This window comes from Trichoplusia ni, chromosome 11 (genome assembly GCF_003590095.1).
Source record: "Trichoplusia ni isolate ovarian cell line Hi5 chromosome 11, tn1, whole genome shotgun sequence".
Taxonomy (NCBI): Eukaryota; Metazoa; Arthropoda; class Insecta; order Lepidoptera; family Noctuidae; genus Trichoplusia; species Trichoplusia ni.
In genome coordinates, this window is record NC_039488.1 from 6,017,608 (window position 1) to 6,031,945 (window position 14,338).

General features: G+C 39.7%; 1 protein-coding gene and 1 pseudogene across 2 annotated transcripts in view; both read right to left on the reverse strand.

Moving 5' to 3' along the window:
* Positions 1 to 14,338, reverse strand: part of LOC113498864 — a 256,390-nt pseudogene that overhangs the window by 75,468 nt on the left and 166,584 nt on the right.
* Positions 3,861 to 14,338, reverse strand: part of LOC113498863 (ubiquitin carboxyl-terminal hydrolase 2-like) — a 30,697-nt gene continuing 20,219 nt past the window's right edge. For both annotated transcript variants that reach the window (XM_026879013.1, XM_026879014.1), the window contains exons 4-13: positions 10,283 to 10,388; positions 9,687 to 9,845; positions 9,242 to 9,372; positions 8,689 to 8,786; positions 8,017 to 8,169; positions 7,112 to 7,205; positions 5,851 to 5,939; positions 5,291 to 5,430; positions 4,710 to 4,788; positions 3,861 to 4,258 (exon numbers count right to left, since the gene is read on the reverse strand). In XM_026879013.1, the coding sequence (XP_026734814.1) occupies positions 4,180 to 4,258; positions 4,710 to 4,788; positions 5,291 to 5,430; positions 5,851 to 5,939; positions 7,112 to 7,205; positions 8,017 to 8,169; positions 8,689 to 8,786; positions 9,242 to 9,372; positions 9,687 to 9,845; positions 10,283 to 10,388 (1,128 nt within the window). In that variant the 3' untranslated portion in view covers positions 3,861 to 4,179. The remainder of the gene's footprint in view (positions 4,259 to 4,709; positions 4,789 to 5,290; positions 5,431 to 5,850; positions 5,940 to 7,111; positions 7,206 to 8,016; positions 8,170 to 8,688; positions 8,787 to 9,241; positions 9,373 to 9,686; positions 9,846 to 10,282; positions 10,389 to 14,338) is intronic.

A 14,338-nucleotide genomic window follows, 5' to 3' on the forward strand; every position in this document is an offset into this window, starting at 1 on the left:
ATGAAGAAAAATTGAGGGAATACTTGGATTCTGAAATCGCCAGTAGAGAGTTGGCTTTATCAATGCTCAATCATCGTATGGTAGAAGACATTTGCCCAATAGTGGGACAGTTATAGGATTCATTTTAAATACATTTGTTCAGTTTTTATATACAAAGTCCACAATGAAACGATGACGAACACACATCTTTGAGAACTTTCTTTATATTAATACATGTATATAATATATCTTTATTTTTATATACATACCGCGGGCCCTATATTATATAAATCCGTCGCCGCGCCTCGCTGAATACAAATATAAAATACGTTTATTTATTTTTATATAACTAGATATATAATGAGCGGTGCCGCACATCGAGACAAGCTTTTAACAATTCAATATATTTTTCCATTTTAAATATTTGAACACACTATACTAACTGCCATTTCTTGCGATTTTACTGACTTTCGTCCAAGAAAAAAACCATAATTTTGACAAATCTTCATTTTTTTTTGAGAATTTTTGTCAATGTTTTCGTTTTTGGCGAAAGTCAGTAGAACCGTGCAACCCGCGCCATACGAAACACCTTCCTTAATAAATTGATTTTACTTCTTTTTTTGTACCATAATTCACAAACGGTAATTATTAATTACTAATTGTATAGTAACGTAAATACGTTCGCGAGCCGCGCGACAGATCATTTGCCATGCAGACGCCGCCGCGGCAGGTCGTGCCGCTAATATTATATAAAATAAAAACAAAATGCCATTCATATGTCGAATACATGATTGTTGGACGAGATAAACCTTGTTGTCTGTTTATCAAAAAAAAATAACAAGGTTAAGGTACCTTAACAAGACCAATTTCTGGATAGGTGATCACAACATTCATAATAAGTGTAACATAGAAATAAGAACATACCATGATTATATAAAAAGAAAACTTACCACAAATTTTGAGGAATAAAATCTAAACCACAGTTAAAATTAACAATTTATTGAAACAGACAACAGAGTTAAGCCGTTAACCAAGATGTTTTAACTGTTATATCATAAAATGCATAATATTTAACTTACAACCACACAAATTGAAAAAGCGTCTATCTATAAAAAAAATAAGAAAAAAAATCGATTACAGTATCAATATTACAATAATATTATTATTTTTTAGTATAATAATAATAATTAAATAATGAATAAAGTGGTAGGACTGTGATAATGGCAACATTTTCCCATCGGATCGTATTTTTATTAATACAATTGATAATATACTTAATAATGATAGTATTTGTAATTTTGTATAAACTGCTGAACCTATTTTGACGAAATACGTCATAAAGATAGACCTCTGAACTAACATACAGCCTGTATGTTAATCTGGACCGCTTAACTAGAGGTCTTAGGTTCAATACCCACCCAAGACCAATAGGTGTTACTCTAAAAGTATTTTTATCAGTTTAATCCCAAATAGAATGACAAAACCTACGATCCGATGTCAACGAAATAAATAAATTAATATAATTTTATTTAGATATATTTATATACTAAAACATACTTTAGCTACCTAATACAAAATATTAAACAACATGTATTGCATTGGATTGTAACAACAGATTTAATTAATCCACAATTAACTGAGATACTTTAAAATAAGGCTTTTCATACAATTATTTTTTAAAACGACTCCCACGACAAGAAATTTAATCCTTAACTCGCTTGAGTTTCACAAACATTCAAGTCACATGCACAAAGACACCCAGACTCAGGACAAGCATTCGTGGATCTCACAAATGCTTGTCCTACGCTGGGATGGAACCTGCGACACGTCGCGTCGGCCACTCGGCTATCCGTGCAGTCCAGCAACTGAATATTAGACACCCTATGCATGTGATACTAACCTTTATGAGTACACTCTAAAAGTTTTCTCATGTATAAAAGCCTTAGTTTTAAATTTCCAGATGTAGTGGATTCGTATTATTTTAATGCCATCTAGTATTTATTCAAATATAATATTTGTGAAAGTATTTTATTCAATAGAGTTCTGAATACTGAAATTAAATGGCATTTAGAATCAGCTTATCAGCCTAAATGATGTTGCATCGCAAAACTCCAAATGTATACGAATGACATTCCTCTTCGACAACTGACGTGACTCTGACTTGTCAGTTCAATACATCTGAGGGATCCGTCAGCGTTAGCGAGGAGACATGTAACTTGTTACGTCAATAGTTTATCAAACGCAAACTAGATGGCGTTAATATAATCTCAATTAGAAGTAAGAAGACAACACTCAACAATTTATATTAATTTAATTCTGTTCTGTGTAAAAATAAATATATTTATTTTTTTATTGACAGGTTTGCAATTTATAGTGATAACAACTATTATTTAAATATTCTCAGATTAATTGTTTCTCATCACAGTAGTTTAAGGGCGAATTTTATGTTTGTATGTTTGTTACTTCGCCACGCCTAAACGGCTAGACCAATTTTGATAAAATCTACCAGTATTATTAGCGTGTTGCGACGTTGCGATTTCAAGCTAAAACCTTTATCTAATACTAAATATACATATTTCTCGGTACTTACCGACGTATGTCTGTCTGTAATAAATGGTCATTTATCACTATAAAGTGCCAACGTACCTTACTCCACCTTATTTAATATAACTTGTACAATTTCTCAATCTTCTTACCTCGGTTACTTGCAATTTTGTTTGGCAAACAAACAGTGACGTCATTGTACAATAGTTTTAAGGGACTTGACTACAATGTTTAGCATTTAAATACATTATTATTGCGTTTGGAAGGTAAATGAAGGTTTTGCCCACCAGTGGGATGTAGTATGGGCTTTCCCCACACCAATTGCTCATGACCAAGGACTCCGGTTGCGTCCGAAACTAGTCGGGCACTCTCGATAAATACGCGTGAGTAAACCGTTGCATTATTTAATAATGAATCAGTCTCACGATAGTTACTATAAAAATATAGTTTTAATAGAGGTCGTTTATCCAACAGTGGCATCGTATAAGACTGTATAATAAAAAAATACACTTATGTCATGGTATAAGCATATTGGTTTACTTTTAAACTGAGTTTTTAGACAAATACGGACAACATCACATACATTGTTCTGAACCCAAAGTATGTTGCTAAAGCACTTGTGTTATGGAATTCAGATACAACGAAGGTACCACAAACACCAAGACCCGGGACAATGTAGAAATGTGATTTTTTACATTGACCCGACCGGGGATCGAACCCGGGACCTCAGAGCTAGCGACACCTTGAAACCGGTGCGTACGCCACTCGACCACGGAGGTCGTCAATAACACACAAGACCTAAACTAAGACAGTTTATCTTTTTTTAAAGTGCAGAAAGATTTGTAGTCATACATACAGCCTAGTTATTTATATTTCAGTTGCCGAAAGTAATTCCACACCCAAACGCCTGCTAAAGATAGTAATTTAGCAGAGAAACCCCGTTAAACATTCGGCTGTATTCGAACCCTGAACCAAGCGGTCGACAACTGAAATGCTAACACATTTCACCAAGCTGTTGGCGCAGTACTTGTATATAGCGAGGTTGACTGGTCAAGCAGAGGACGTGGCTTCGATTCCCGGCGGGGAACAACGTTAATATGATAGAAGTGACGTAAGCAATTGGTGGGACAACTACGTCACAGATTCCGACTATTCACTTATAACCATATCCGCAGAAATACAAGATCAGATTCATGAATATTAACTCCTGCTCCTAATGGAATTGCTTGTTGCTTCATCCACTTTTCTCCTAGATATTTACGATTCCCAAGTTTCAAATTTCTGTCTTTCCGCGATTTCTTGGAGTTCTCTGAATAAATTGGTTTCCATTTTTTTTCATTTTTTTGAACCAGTTTCTGAGATTAATGCGTTCAAACAAAAAACCTCTTCAATTTTATAATATTAGTATAGATGTTCACAATGCCGCACTAGTGTTGTCTCGCTCACACGCCGCGGTTGCTTACGTCACTTCATGATGATCATTTCTGCTTCAGAGCCTCAGACTTTGTATGTTAAAACTTAAAGTTTTAACTTATATTCAGATTAACCGTTTTCATTTGATATCATCGAGTCAAGTCCCCAACTAACTTATTGTACTATGACGTCACTGGCCGCTGCATGTGTGTGTGTGTGTGTGTGTGTGTGTGTGTGTGTGTGCTACGTGTGTCTCGCCAGCTCGTAGAATAGGACGTAAGCCTCGGACGACACCACGTTGCGACTGTTGATCGGTGTCACTCTGGAAATTGTAGAAAAATAATATTATTGTTACAGGATAGATTAGTTTATAGATGTAAGAACGTTTTCTACTACTAGAGATAAAGAATGTCAACAGATTTTCATGGGTTCAAAACATTTTTATTTTGAATAAACTATTATAAACTTCGAATTTTTTCAAAAATGAAGGAATGAACTTGTTCACAACATGGCGGACCAATTGTTGACAACTGCCGTACTGACTGCTTTCTTGTACCACGAAACACATAACGACAACTGTCATCGACCAACTCACGCCATAAATGCGCGTGCGTGTGATAAGGACAGGGATAATAATCTCTCGCTATTACAATGTAACTCAGTAACGGTACGGTTGTTAACGTTTTTTATCTCGTCTGGTTGGCGTTACTATACGTGTCTACCCCACTGCCCGTCTGCCCGTCCGTCCATCCGTCCGTCTGTCCGCTACATACCTGGAGTCGTTATACTCGTGCCAGTCGCCGGTGTAGGGATGCTTGCAGTACGCCGTGTAGTGACCCGAGTACGTCGTGCCTGTGGAACAATTACACGGTTTTAATTAATAAATTACATGATTACTAACATATAAATACTCTTTTCTGACACGAGATATTTTCTCGTGAGATAGTGGGAAGAGACCCGGTTTTTCGGGTGCGTGGGGACACAGGTCCAACGTGTAGAGGCCTTGTTGAGAACTTTAATATTAATGTGATGGGACATCTACCAAGGGCCATCCACTTTTGCTTATTAAAGAGCAAACATGGTTTGTGGAGATTAAACTAATTTGGGCTATTCGTATTATAATGTTAATTGTTATCGTTCCTTTTATATACTATGGCAGCTGCCGTTGTAAATATAAAATGCAAACAAATTGGCAATCGGTGGTTTCTCGCCGGTTTAAAAATGAGCCTCCCATCATGCCGTCACGATAGGCAACGAGAAGCAACAACAATGAGATAGGCTAAGGGTGTAGAGAGGTGACTAATTATTACGTTTAGCATATTCGGGGATATAGTTTGGACAGTATGTGTCTCACCCGAGTGGTTGCTGACGGCGTACAGGTTGTAGACGGCGTGCGCGGCGCGCGTGGCCGCGAAGGCCGACAGGTCCAGCCCCGACAGCGGGAACTCCACCACCACCGACAGCTTGCCGCGGAACCGCTCCGTCGGGGAGAAGCTGCAACAGCAGGACAACCACATCGTCACCATTCACTGGGAGCTGTTGGCATTCCAAGCCAACACACAGTCGCTGTGCCCCGCGTGTGGGCCCCCACACGGCCCCGCGTGAGCTGCTCTCGGACTGCCCTGGAGCTGCAGCCTGCACCGGCGCGCACTACTTTAACGCGCCGCCCCCCGCGCATAGAGTCACTCGTATTGTGTCCAATTGCAGTCGGCATACAGCCGGTGTGCGGTCCAAGGCAATTGGACCGCACGGTTAGTTTGCAGTTGGATAGCAGTGGTGTCAACTGCATTCAAACTTCTTTATCTTAGTTGATGATAAAAAAAAATCGCGCTTAGGGGTATTTTACGTCGTATACATGAACTGGGCTGCTTTTGTAAGTCGACTAAAAAATGACCGTGTATTAGAGTGTCGTACCGTTTGAGATGTAACACGAGCACCTGCGGGAACTTCTGCACCGTGAACCACTTCAGGCACTTCCGCCGCACGCCGCACTTCGAGCACGTCTGCGGGGGACATACAATGTGTAAGTATCCACATATAAACGACAAGCTTCAACATAAGGAAACAGCAAACGAAGGAAAGAAAAAGCATTTATTCACATTCTTATGACCCATATAAGTACAAAAAAGGACTAATAATAGAATCGGTTCTCAGAGTTATTTTTTATTTTTATTTCGTTTTGGATTTGGTAAACACTATCACTAACAATACACATGAATACTTAAAAGTTTTAGACATGCCTTCTGCGAAACATCGTAGCTTTATGTTAAATTGTATATCTCAGAGTTATTATCTCTGACTTTCTGTACAAAAAAAGATATTTTTTGTTCAGAAAGTGTATAACTAAATACTAAGTAATTAACATCATCATCATCATCATCATCATCCACAGCCTTTGTCCTCCCACTGCTGGGCACAGGCCTCCCCTTTCTCGTGCCAATGTCTACGGTTCTGTGCCAGCCTCATCCAGACTCGACCCGAGACCTTTATAATGTCATCGACCCATCTTGCTTTCGGAAGACCGACGCTTCTTTTGCCTTGTCTTGGCCACCATTAATTAACATGATTAACGGAAAAAATACATATTTGGAGAAAAAAACCTACCACAAAACATAAAATGACAGCTGCGCAAAAGTTGCTGATGGTATTAATTTAAAATTGGTCTTAAATATGTATGTATTTAGAAATATCTAAGTATGTTTATCAGTTGTCTAGTGCTCATAATAGAAACTTTGCTTAGTTTGAGACTAGATGGCGTTGTGTGAAGAAAAGGATCTTCACACAATGACGTCACTGTGGTCGTCTTAAGAAGTGGAGACAAAATGCTTCTGGACCTGGATTCTATTATTATCAAAGGCCAATGAATTATTCAAAATTGGATTAAATTTGCACTATTAGTATTATTCATACATTTTTTCAACACAATGATTATAATTATTAATACAATACGAGCCGGAACACTCAATTTACGTCACTACAATGAATTTCAATTAGTATTTTGGCAAAATGCTTAACAGAAAAGCATAAGTTTCTAATATTTGATTCAATTGCCATTCATTCATCTGCTGCCATTGTAAATAGCAGAATCGGGGTCCGGGTGGCCGCGGATAGAGGTTCGTGGGAAGACTTAAGCGAGGTTTATGCCCAGCAGTGGGTTAAAGTGGGCAAGACTCACGGGTTTCTCGTCTCCGTCCATCTCCTCCTCGCGCGTGAAGTGCTGCAGACACTGCTGCAGCTTCAGGTTGCCCGTGCGGGACGGGATCGGCAGGCTGGCGGACAAGTAGAAACATGTCTTAATTAAGATATTTCAGGACATTATGATGAAGAACTCGTATTAAGATTTTTGGGTTACACCAATAAAAGATAAACTTTCACCTCTTCCTCAACTTCTAAATAGATCGATGGATTTTTGTGAAATATGTCTAAGAACATTCGTAGATAATTAACCTTATATAAAATCAAATTACATCACACGTACACATCAATCTTATATCGTCGTCTCTCGCTTATAATTGCAACATTCCTTAAAATGTTTTTGGTAGGTTTTTTAAACTACTGGATACAGCAAGGATAGATATAAATATTCAATTCTTCGCTAAATTAGAAATTTTTGGTCAGAACCAGACGGAAATAGGGTGTTTGACTAAGGCCCGATTTTTCAATCGTCAGATAACTTTTATCTGATGAATAAATATGGCCGTTTGACCGCATTAGACTAAGATCCTGTAAAGATAGATGAGAGTGGGAAATAAAAATAAATAAATATTTTCTATGCAAAAACTGTCAAAACGTGAAACATATTTGTCGAAAAAAAGTTATCTGACGATTGAAAAATCGCCCCTATATCTTATATCAATCTGTTCAGGCAATATTTTTTTGAAAATTTGGGGCAACATTGTTTTATCAAATACCCTATAATATTAGTTCAAGTGGTATTGGTGGGCCTGTTTTAAACTACTGGATACAGCAAGCATAGTTATAAATATGTAATTCTTGTCTAAATGATAAATTTGTTAATCCAACTAAGTTGAGTCGTTCTCAATGTATGAGAGGTGGTAAGCCCAGCGCTGGGCGTGTTACCTGAGGTCCCAGAAGGGGTCGAAGGTGACGCTGTCGTGGTTGCAGTGCGTGCAGCGCAGCGTGGACTTCAGCTGCCCCACGAAGATGTCGCCCACGCGCGAGTCCTCCATGCGCAGGTAGCGGGACCAGGCCTCCGCCGCCTTGGCCGAGTCGCTGCGGGAGGACATACAGAGGTACGGTGAACAAATAAACTCGGAAAAACCCGCCCGGCTCGACGTCTGTTCAAAAAAGTTTGTGACGTTTTTAAATGTCACTCGTCGCCTGTCAAACCTTAGGGTTGCCAACACACGAATCGAATACACCCAAGTCGATATCGATTGTCAACTTGACGTTCCGATCTTGCTCTCTGCGACACCTATACATGTCTCAGATAAGACTAGAACTTGCGACTCCAGTAGTGGATAGTAGAGGAGTTAAGGTCACCACATCAAACCCACTGAGCGCGGATTCAAAGGCAAGCGTTTATATGATCCACGAATGCTTGTCCTAAGTCTGGGTGTCTTTGTGCATGTGATTTGTATGTTTGTGAAACTTCACACGTCAAAAACAATAAATTAATTAGAGATTTATTATTAAAAATACTCCAACAAAATCCTGACCAACCAGACAGGCACTTTCACAACATCCATCTTTATAAACCTTTATTCCCTAGACAATAGAGTCGACATTCACCTGAGGCTGTCGTCGATCTCCGTAATGATGGGCTTGGGCTTGACGGTCACGCGGTTCACGTCCTCGTGGAGACCCTCCAGCAGGTAGCGCAGGAACTCCTGAAATGTAACAAAAATAATAAGAATTTATCATCATCATCGGCCTAGCTTTTTCCCAACTATGTTGGGGTCGACCTTCAGTCTAACCGGATTCAGCTAAGTACCAGTGTTTTACAAGGAGCTGCTTATCTGACAGTTACCTGGGCATCACGATACCCCTTAGTTAGACTGGTTGTCAGACTTTTCAAGCTTCTGACTACCTGTAACGACTGTCAAAGATGTTTAAATAACAGCTAGGAGCCACAATTTAACGTGCCTTCCGAAATACGGAGGAATTCGTTATGACAAAGATGGTCACTCATCTACGGGCCGACCGCGTCAAACGTAGCTTAACTTGTGATCGATTCACTTATGCGGTTATGGCTTAGCTACGAGCTGTTAAAAATGATTTAATATCATCATATTATCATTATTATAACATTTATCTCGTGTTAAAGGCAATGGTGTGTGTATACCTGTGCATCCTGCTGGCTGTAGCCCATGAACCGGGGCGCGAACCTCTGCACCTGGGACTTGAAGCTGGTGGTGTTGACGACCGCGTCGCGCTCACCACTGCGCCATAGCTCCTTTATGAGGCTGCCGAAAGCTGCAACATTATAATATAATCCTCATATCGCAGGTAGTTTCACAAACATTCAAGTCACATGCACGAAGACACTATATCATCCATACTAATATTATAAATGCGAAAGTAACTCCGTCTGTCTGTCTGTCTGTCTGTTACGCTTTCACGTCTAAGCCACTGAACTGATTTAAATGAAATTTGGTACAGAGATAGAGTTGACCTTGAGAAAGAACATAGGATAGTTTTTATCCCGGACTTTTGAAGAGTTCTCTTGGAAAAGCGATAAAACCGACCGAAAAGCTAGTCGCATAAACTTGTCCTACGTGTTTATCTACCTTTGATAAGCGCGCCCTTCATACAAGACAGGCTTGTATTAATGTCGTCTGTGTATTTGTCGTCCTGCAGATACTCTAGTAGAGGTTTGGTGTTGGACAGGCACTGCAGCACGCTGTTCATGAAGCAGGTGTTGCCGATGTTGCGGAGCCCGTTCAGGCCTGGAAAATGATGGGTGGCTGATTGTAGTAAACCGACTTTTTGACAAAGATAATCTGTTTAGACCGTCAGATATGCAAGAAATATTGGGTAAGTCTTTTTCTTTTATCTCGTAAACAAGAAAAATAAGGTGATGCTGAGATTTAAAATCTCGTGACGTCACTTACCAGTACGCTTTATTTATCTTATTTTTATTTAACTAGCAAGTGATGTTTTTCCTTTTTAGCCCTTACTAAAGTGTTTTTTTTATTTTCCTTACATTTTTTAGCCAATGATTAAGGACTAAGGTTGGGTCCGAAACTAGTCGGGCGATCCCGATAAATACGCGTGAGTAAAACGTCTTCCAAGTAAGAAGTATATGATTTGAAAATTGCTTCTTAGGGTCATTCGGCTCCAACACAACTGTTTCAACGGCTACTCAGATCTAAGTGGTACTCACCGCAAGTATGGCTGGGCTGCTTGTCGGAGCGCGACTCGGCGAGCGAGTCGGACCGCTCGCTGCTCCTGCGCAGGCCGCTCGGCCCGCTCTTACCGCCGGCCAACTCCTGTACACAAGACTATTGTTAAATTTAGACTTGCGACTTTCTGACGCGTGCGATTTTTTTGTCACAATTTTTTTTTTATTTGTACTTTTGACAGAATTGAGGAAGTGAATGCGACTTTTAGTCGCAGCGATTTTTTTGTCGAGACAATGAATCTCAATTAAATTGAATATGCTACAAATGCGTTTTAAGTCGAGATCTGAGATGCGATAATAATGCACTAATGATTAACATAAATAAATTACCTGCTACACAATACGAGCGACAAATATGGTACAAAAATCTCAACTGAAAACTCATTTGTAGTAAAACAACCTCTCATTAAACCAATACGAAAAAATTGCGACAAAAAATCGTACGTCGTAATCACACAAAATGCACATGCGTTCCACTATAAACACGACAAAAAAACGCAACTTAAAATCTGAAAAACGGAAACAACGGGAGTGGAACGTAGGGCATCAACCATGCATCAAAAGTAAGTGATTAAATAAATAAACATGCAATGAAAACCAAAAAAATCGCAAAACAATACAAACTACACGACAAAAAAACGCAAATCTAAATACACACACACATTCAACTCGTACTATGAGCTGTTAAAGTAAGAAGGCAGTCAGAGCGAGATAGCGATACACTGCGCATAGCTGTCTCTCTCACACAATAATATTACTTTGACAACTAATTTTAAACTTACCTTTAAAAACCAATTATTTCACAAAAACGACCGAACAGTTATTTAAAAACACATCATCATCCTAGCCTAGCCTAGAAAGTAGACCAAGTATTACACTTAGACTGACTTAGAGAAACACTCCGCTCCTCTCCGCGTTTAGTAGTCCAGCCTACTACCGCAATGTACACTCATAGAGATATAAGTAACCGGCACGGATCTTGAGCGCTCGGCGGAAGAGTGGGGATCGCATTGCGCATCGTAAAATACAACGCCAATCAACTGTCCGTACTCGTCGTCTCGTGATGCATGCAACTGCAGCTAAGAACGAATTTCAACCAATCACGAGTGACGGCTATGACGCGATGCGCTGCGGGACAATCACTGCACTTTATTCGCCCCGCGCCTCTCTTCATACCGCAAAAGGGACCCAAACAATCACTTCTGCGCAGATGAAGGTCAGCGCTCAAGATCCGTGCCGGCAATCATACTACAGACTACAGGCAGAGGGTATCGGAGAGTTGCGTGGCCTCAAGTGTAAATAGGCTAATATGTCTGGTGTTTAAATCGACCATTTATAAGCGGCAAACATATCGAAAAGTCTGACGGGCGTCAAGATACCGCACATGCGTCTAAAGACGATACGTCGTGCGTCTTATTCGAATTAAACCGATAAATAAGTGAGTCTGGATGTTTGTTTCAAAAATAATTTTCGTTTTCTACTTAAAATCCTACAGAATATTTTGTTAACGGGAACGTAAGCGACTTACAAATTATTTTCACAATGAAAACCTACGTACAACATAGGCTATATTTCATCCCTGTGTTCCCACGCAACTGACAAAATAAACGAATAAAAACAAGGCGCAAAAACATGTTAGTTATATACAAAACTTCCGAAAAAGCATGTCAAAAAAAAACCGCACGTGCGTCAAACGGGGCGTACCATTCGCGCGAGCGTCACCGCGGCGAGCTCGACCGCGTAACGGCTGTGTTCGCGACCGGCGACCACGACGCGGCGCGGCAAGCGACCGCTAGCGACTTGCCGCGGCGGTGGGCCGCGTTCTAACATAGTGTGTTATGACCCTTATTATGTTACTGATATTTTTTAGTGGTTTGAATAAAAACGTATTGCGAGTAATTGAAATATACTGTATTTAAACAGTCTTAGATCTAGATTTCAGCTATAGATATAGTCTTAGGACTATTTAAAATTTGTTAGGTATCCAGTAATTTGTATAAAAAAAAAACAACTTTTACTAAATACTATTACTAAAGTAATAATACAATTAATTACTTCAAAAGCAAAAGATTTAAATAAATGAAAAAAAAAATACTTTACCAACTAAAATAATAGTGAAAACAATAAATTAAAACTGAATTTAAGTTTGTTTACTTACTTTGCTTTCGAGATATTTAAACTTGAAAGTTGATCAAGAAGGTTCTAATTTATTTCTAGGCAACCTATACTTCGATTTTTTACGGGTACCAATCAAGTATATTATAAGTTAGGGCAACCTCATAAGCAAGGGCAATCAATCTAAGTGGCGATTGGTTATGATTGTAGATCCTGTTTCACAGGAATAGCAAAATTAGAAGACTTGCGCTTGTGGCTTTTCACATTAAAAGTATGGGTAACCCTATAAGTATAGACAACCACAAAACTATAAAGAAACGTAAAGAATTTGGGCAACTTCAAGTATTGCCAAATTAAGAAATCTGAACATAGATAATAGTACAGGCAACCACAATAAGTATGGGCAACCACAATAAGTATGGGCAACCACAATAAGTATGGGCAACCACAATAAGTATGGGCAACCACAATAAGTATGGGCAACCACAATAAGTATGGGCAACCACAATCAAGGGACGTGTAAGTGAAGACAACCTGATAAGTATTGACGCCATAGGTCCGGCCCCCCACGATGGGCAGGCGCGGCTGCGAGGGCCGGGGGTGCGCGCGGCTTGGCTGCGGCGCTACACTGCGCGGCCGCGGCTCGAAGCATCGACGACATCCACACCTTGTTCACATCCATCATATAATAACGATCGACTAACAGGCAGCATCGATTATCTAAGTAACTTTCGTGAGGTCTCTTTGTAAGGTTTTCTTGTCGTCAATTGTCTTTCGTGAGCCAATTCAATTTCGTCAATTTTTGAGCGCTGCGTCATGTGTGGGTACGCCTTTGTTAATACACAGTGACGTTGTGCACTGGTACACAAATTAAAGCTACCGTAATAAACAGTGGCTGTCAACCGCACGCGCACACAGCGCCGCGCGCAGAAATGACTTGAACTATCTCTACTTAAATGTTACAATGGTTTACTTAAGGATCGCTCGACTAGTTCCGGGGGTAGAATACAAGTGCTAGCACTATCTTTTGATATAACATTATTGAACGTGTAGAAAAGAGACATCGTTCTAAGTCTGTCTGTCTGTCGTACTTAAATGCTAAAACGGTTTGCTATAGCGTACTCATTAAGCTTAGTCAGCACCGTGTCAAATTGTGGTGGACGCGATTCCGTTAATAAAGCCCGCCTCACGAAAGTTACTTCAGAAATAAATTGAGATAAGTATAATTGTAGTTACCTCATGGCCAAGAGCGATGAGCCCCGTAGTTAAGCATGCTAGAATCACTATGGCCTCGTAGTAAGTAAGCATAAATGTACTTTAGGGTAGGAACAAGATATCCCTCGGGAATATCTGGGGGACACGGGATACACTAGGAACTACCGGGGCCAGGACAGTATGGTAATGTGAACGGAATGGTCGGGTCTGATGCAACAGTTTGAGAACCTTCGGGAGCTTTCCAAAAAGAAGGGGCAGGATGAATCAAAAACTAAGAATTTTAAAAACAATACAGCCGCTATAACACCACTTAAAGTTTATATTAAATCTAGTTTACACGATACTTTTATACGAAAGCGAAGAGTCTGTTATTCAAGTCCAGTTTCTGTTCCGATTGTTTTTTAACTTTTCTTGCACAGAGGACGACACAAGTGTCAACGCACAAACAGTTTACATTTCAAACGGTCTTCTTAAAAAAACTTGTTCTCACTGCAAATAACGCTTTTAAAACATCGCATCACTTTTAATTTTCAAAGGGCAAAGCCCTAGAAAGGTCACAGAGATTACACTTCATCGTTGAGCGAGGAGCTGGTTGCCGTCACTTTGACAGCGGAGGAAAAGCGCGCGAAAAAATGGCGTTAGGTGATACCGGCGGGGTATTGCATATTATTTACGTTAAGAGACGGATAATTTTGTGTAGCGTAGTGA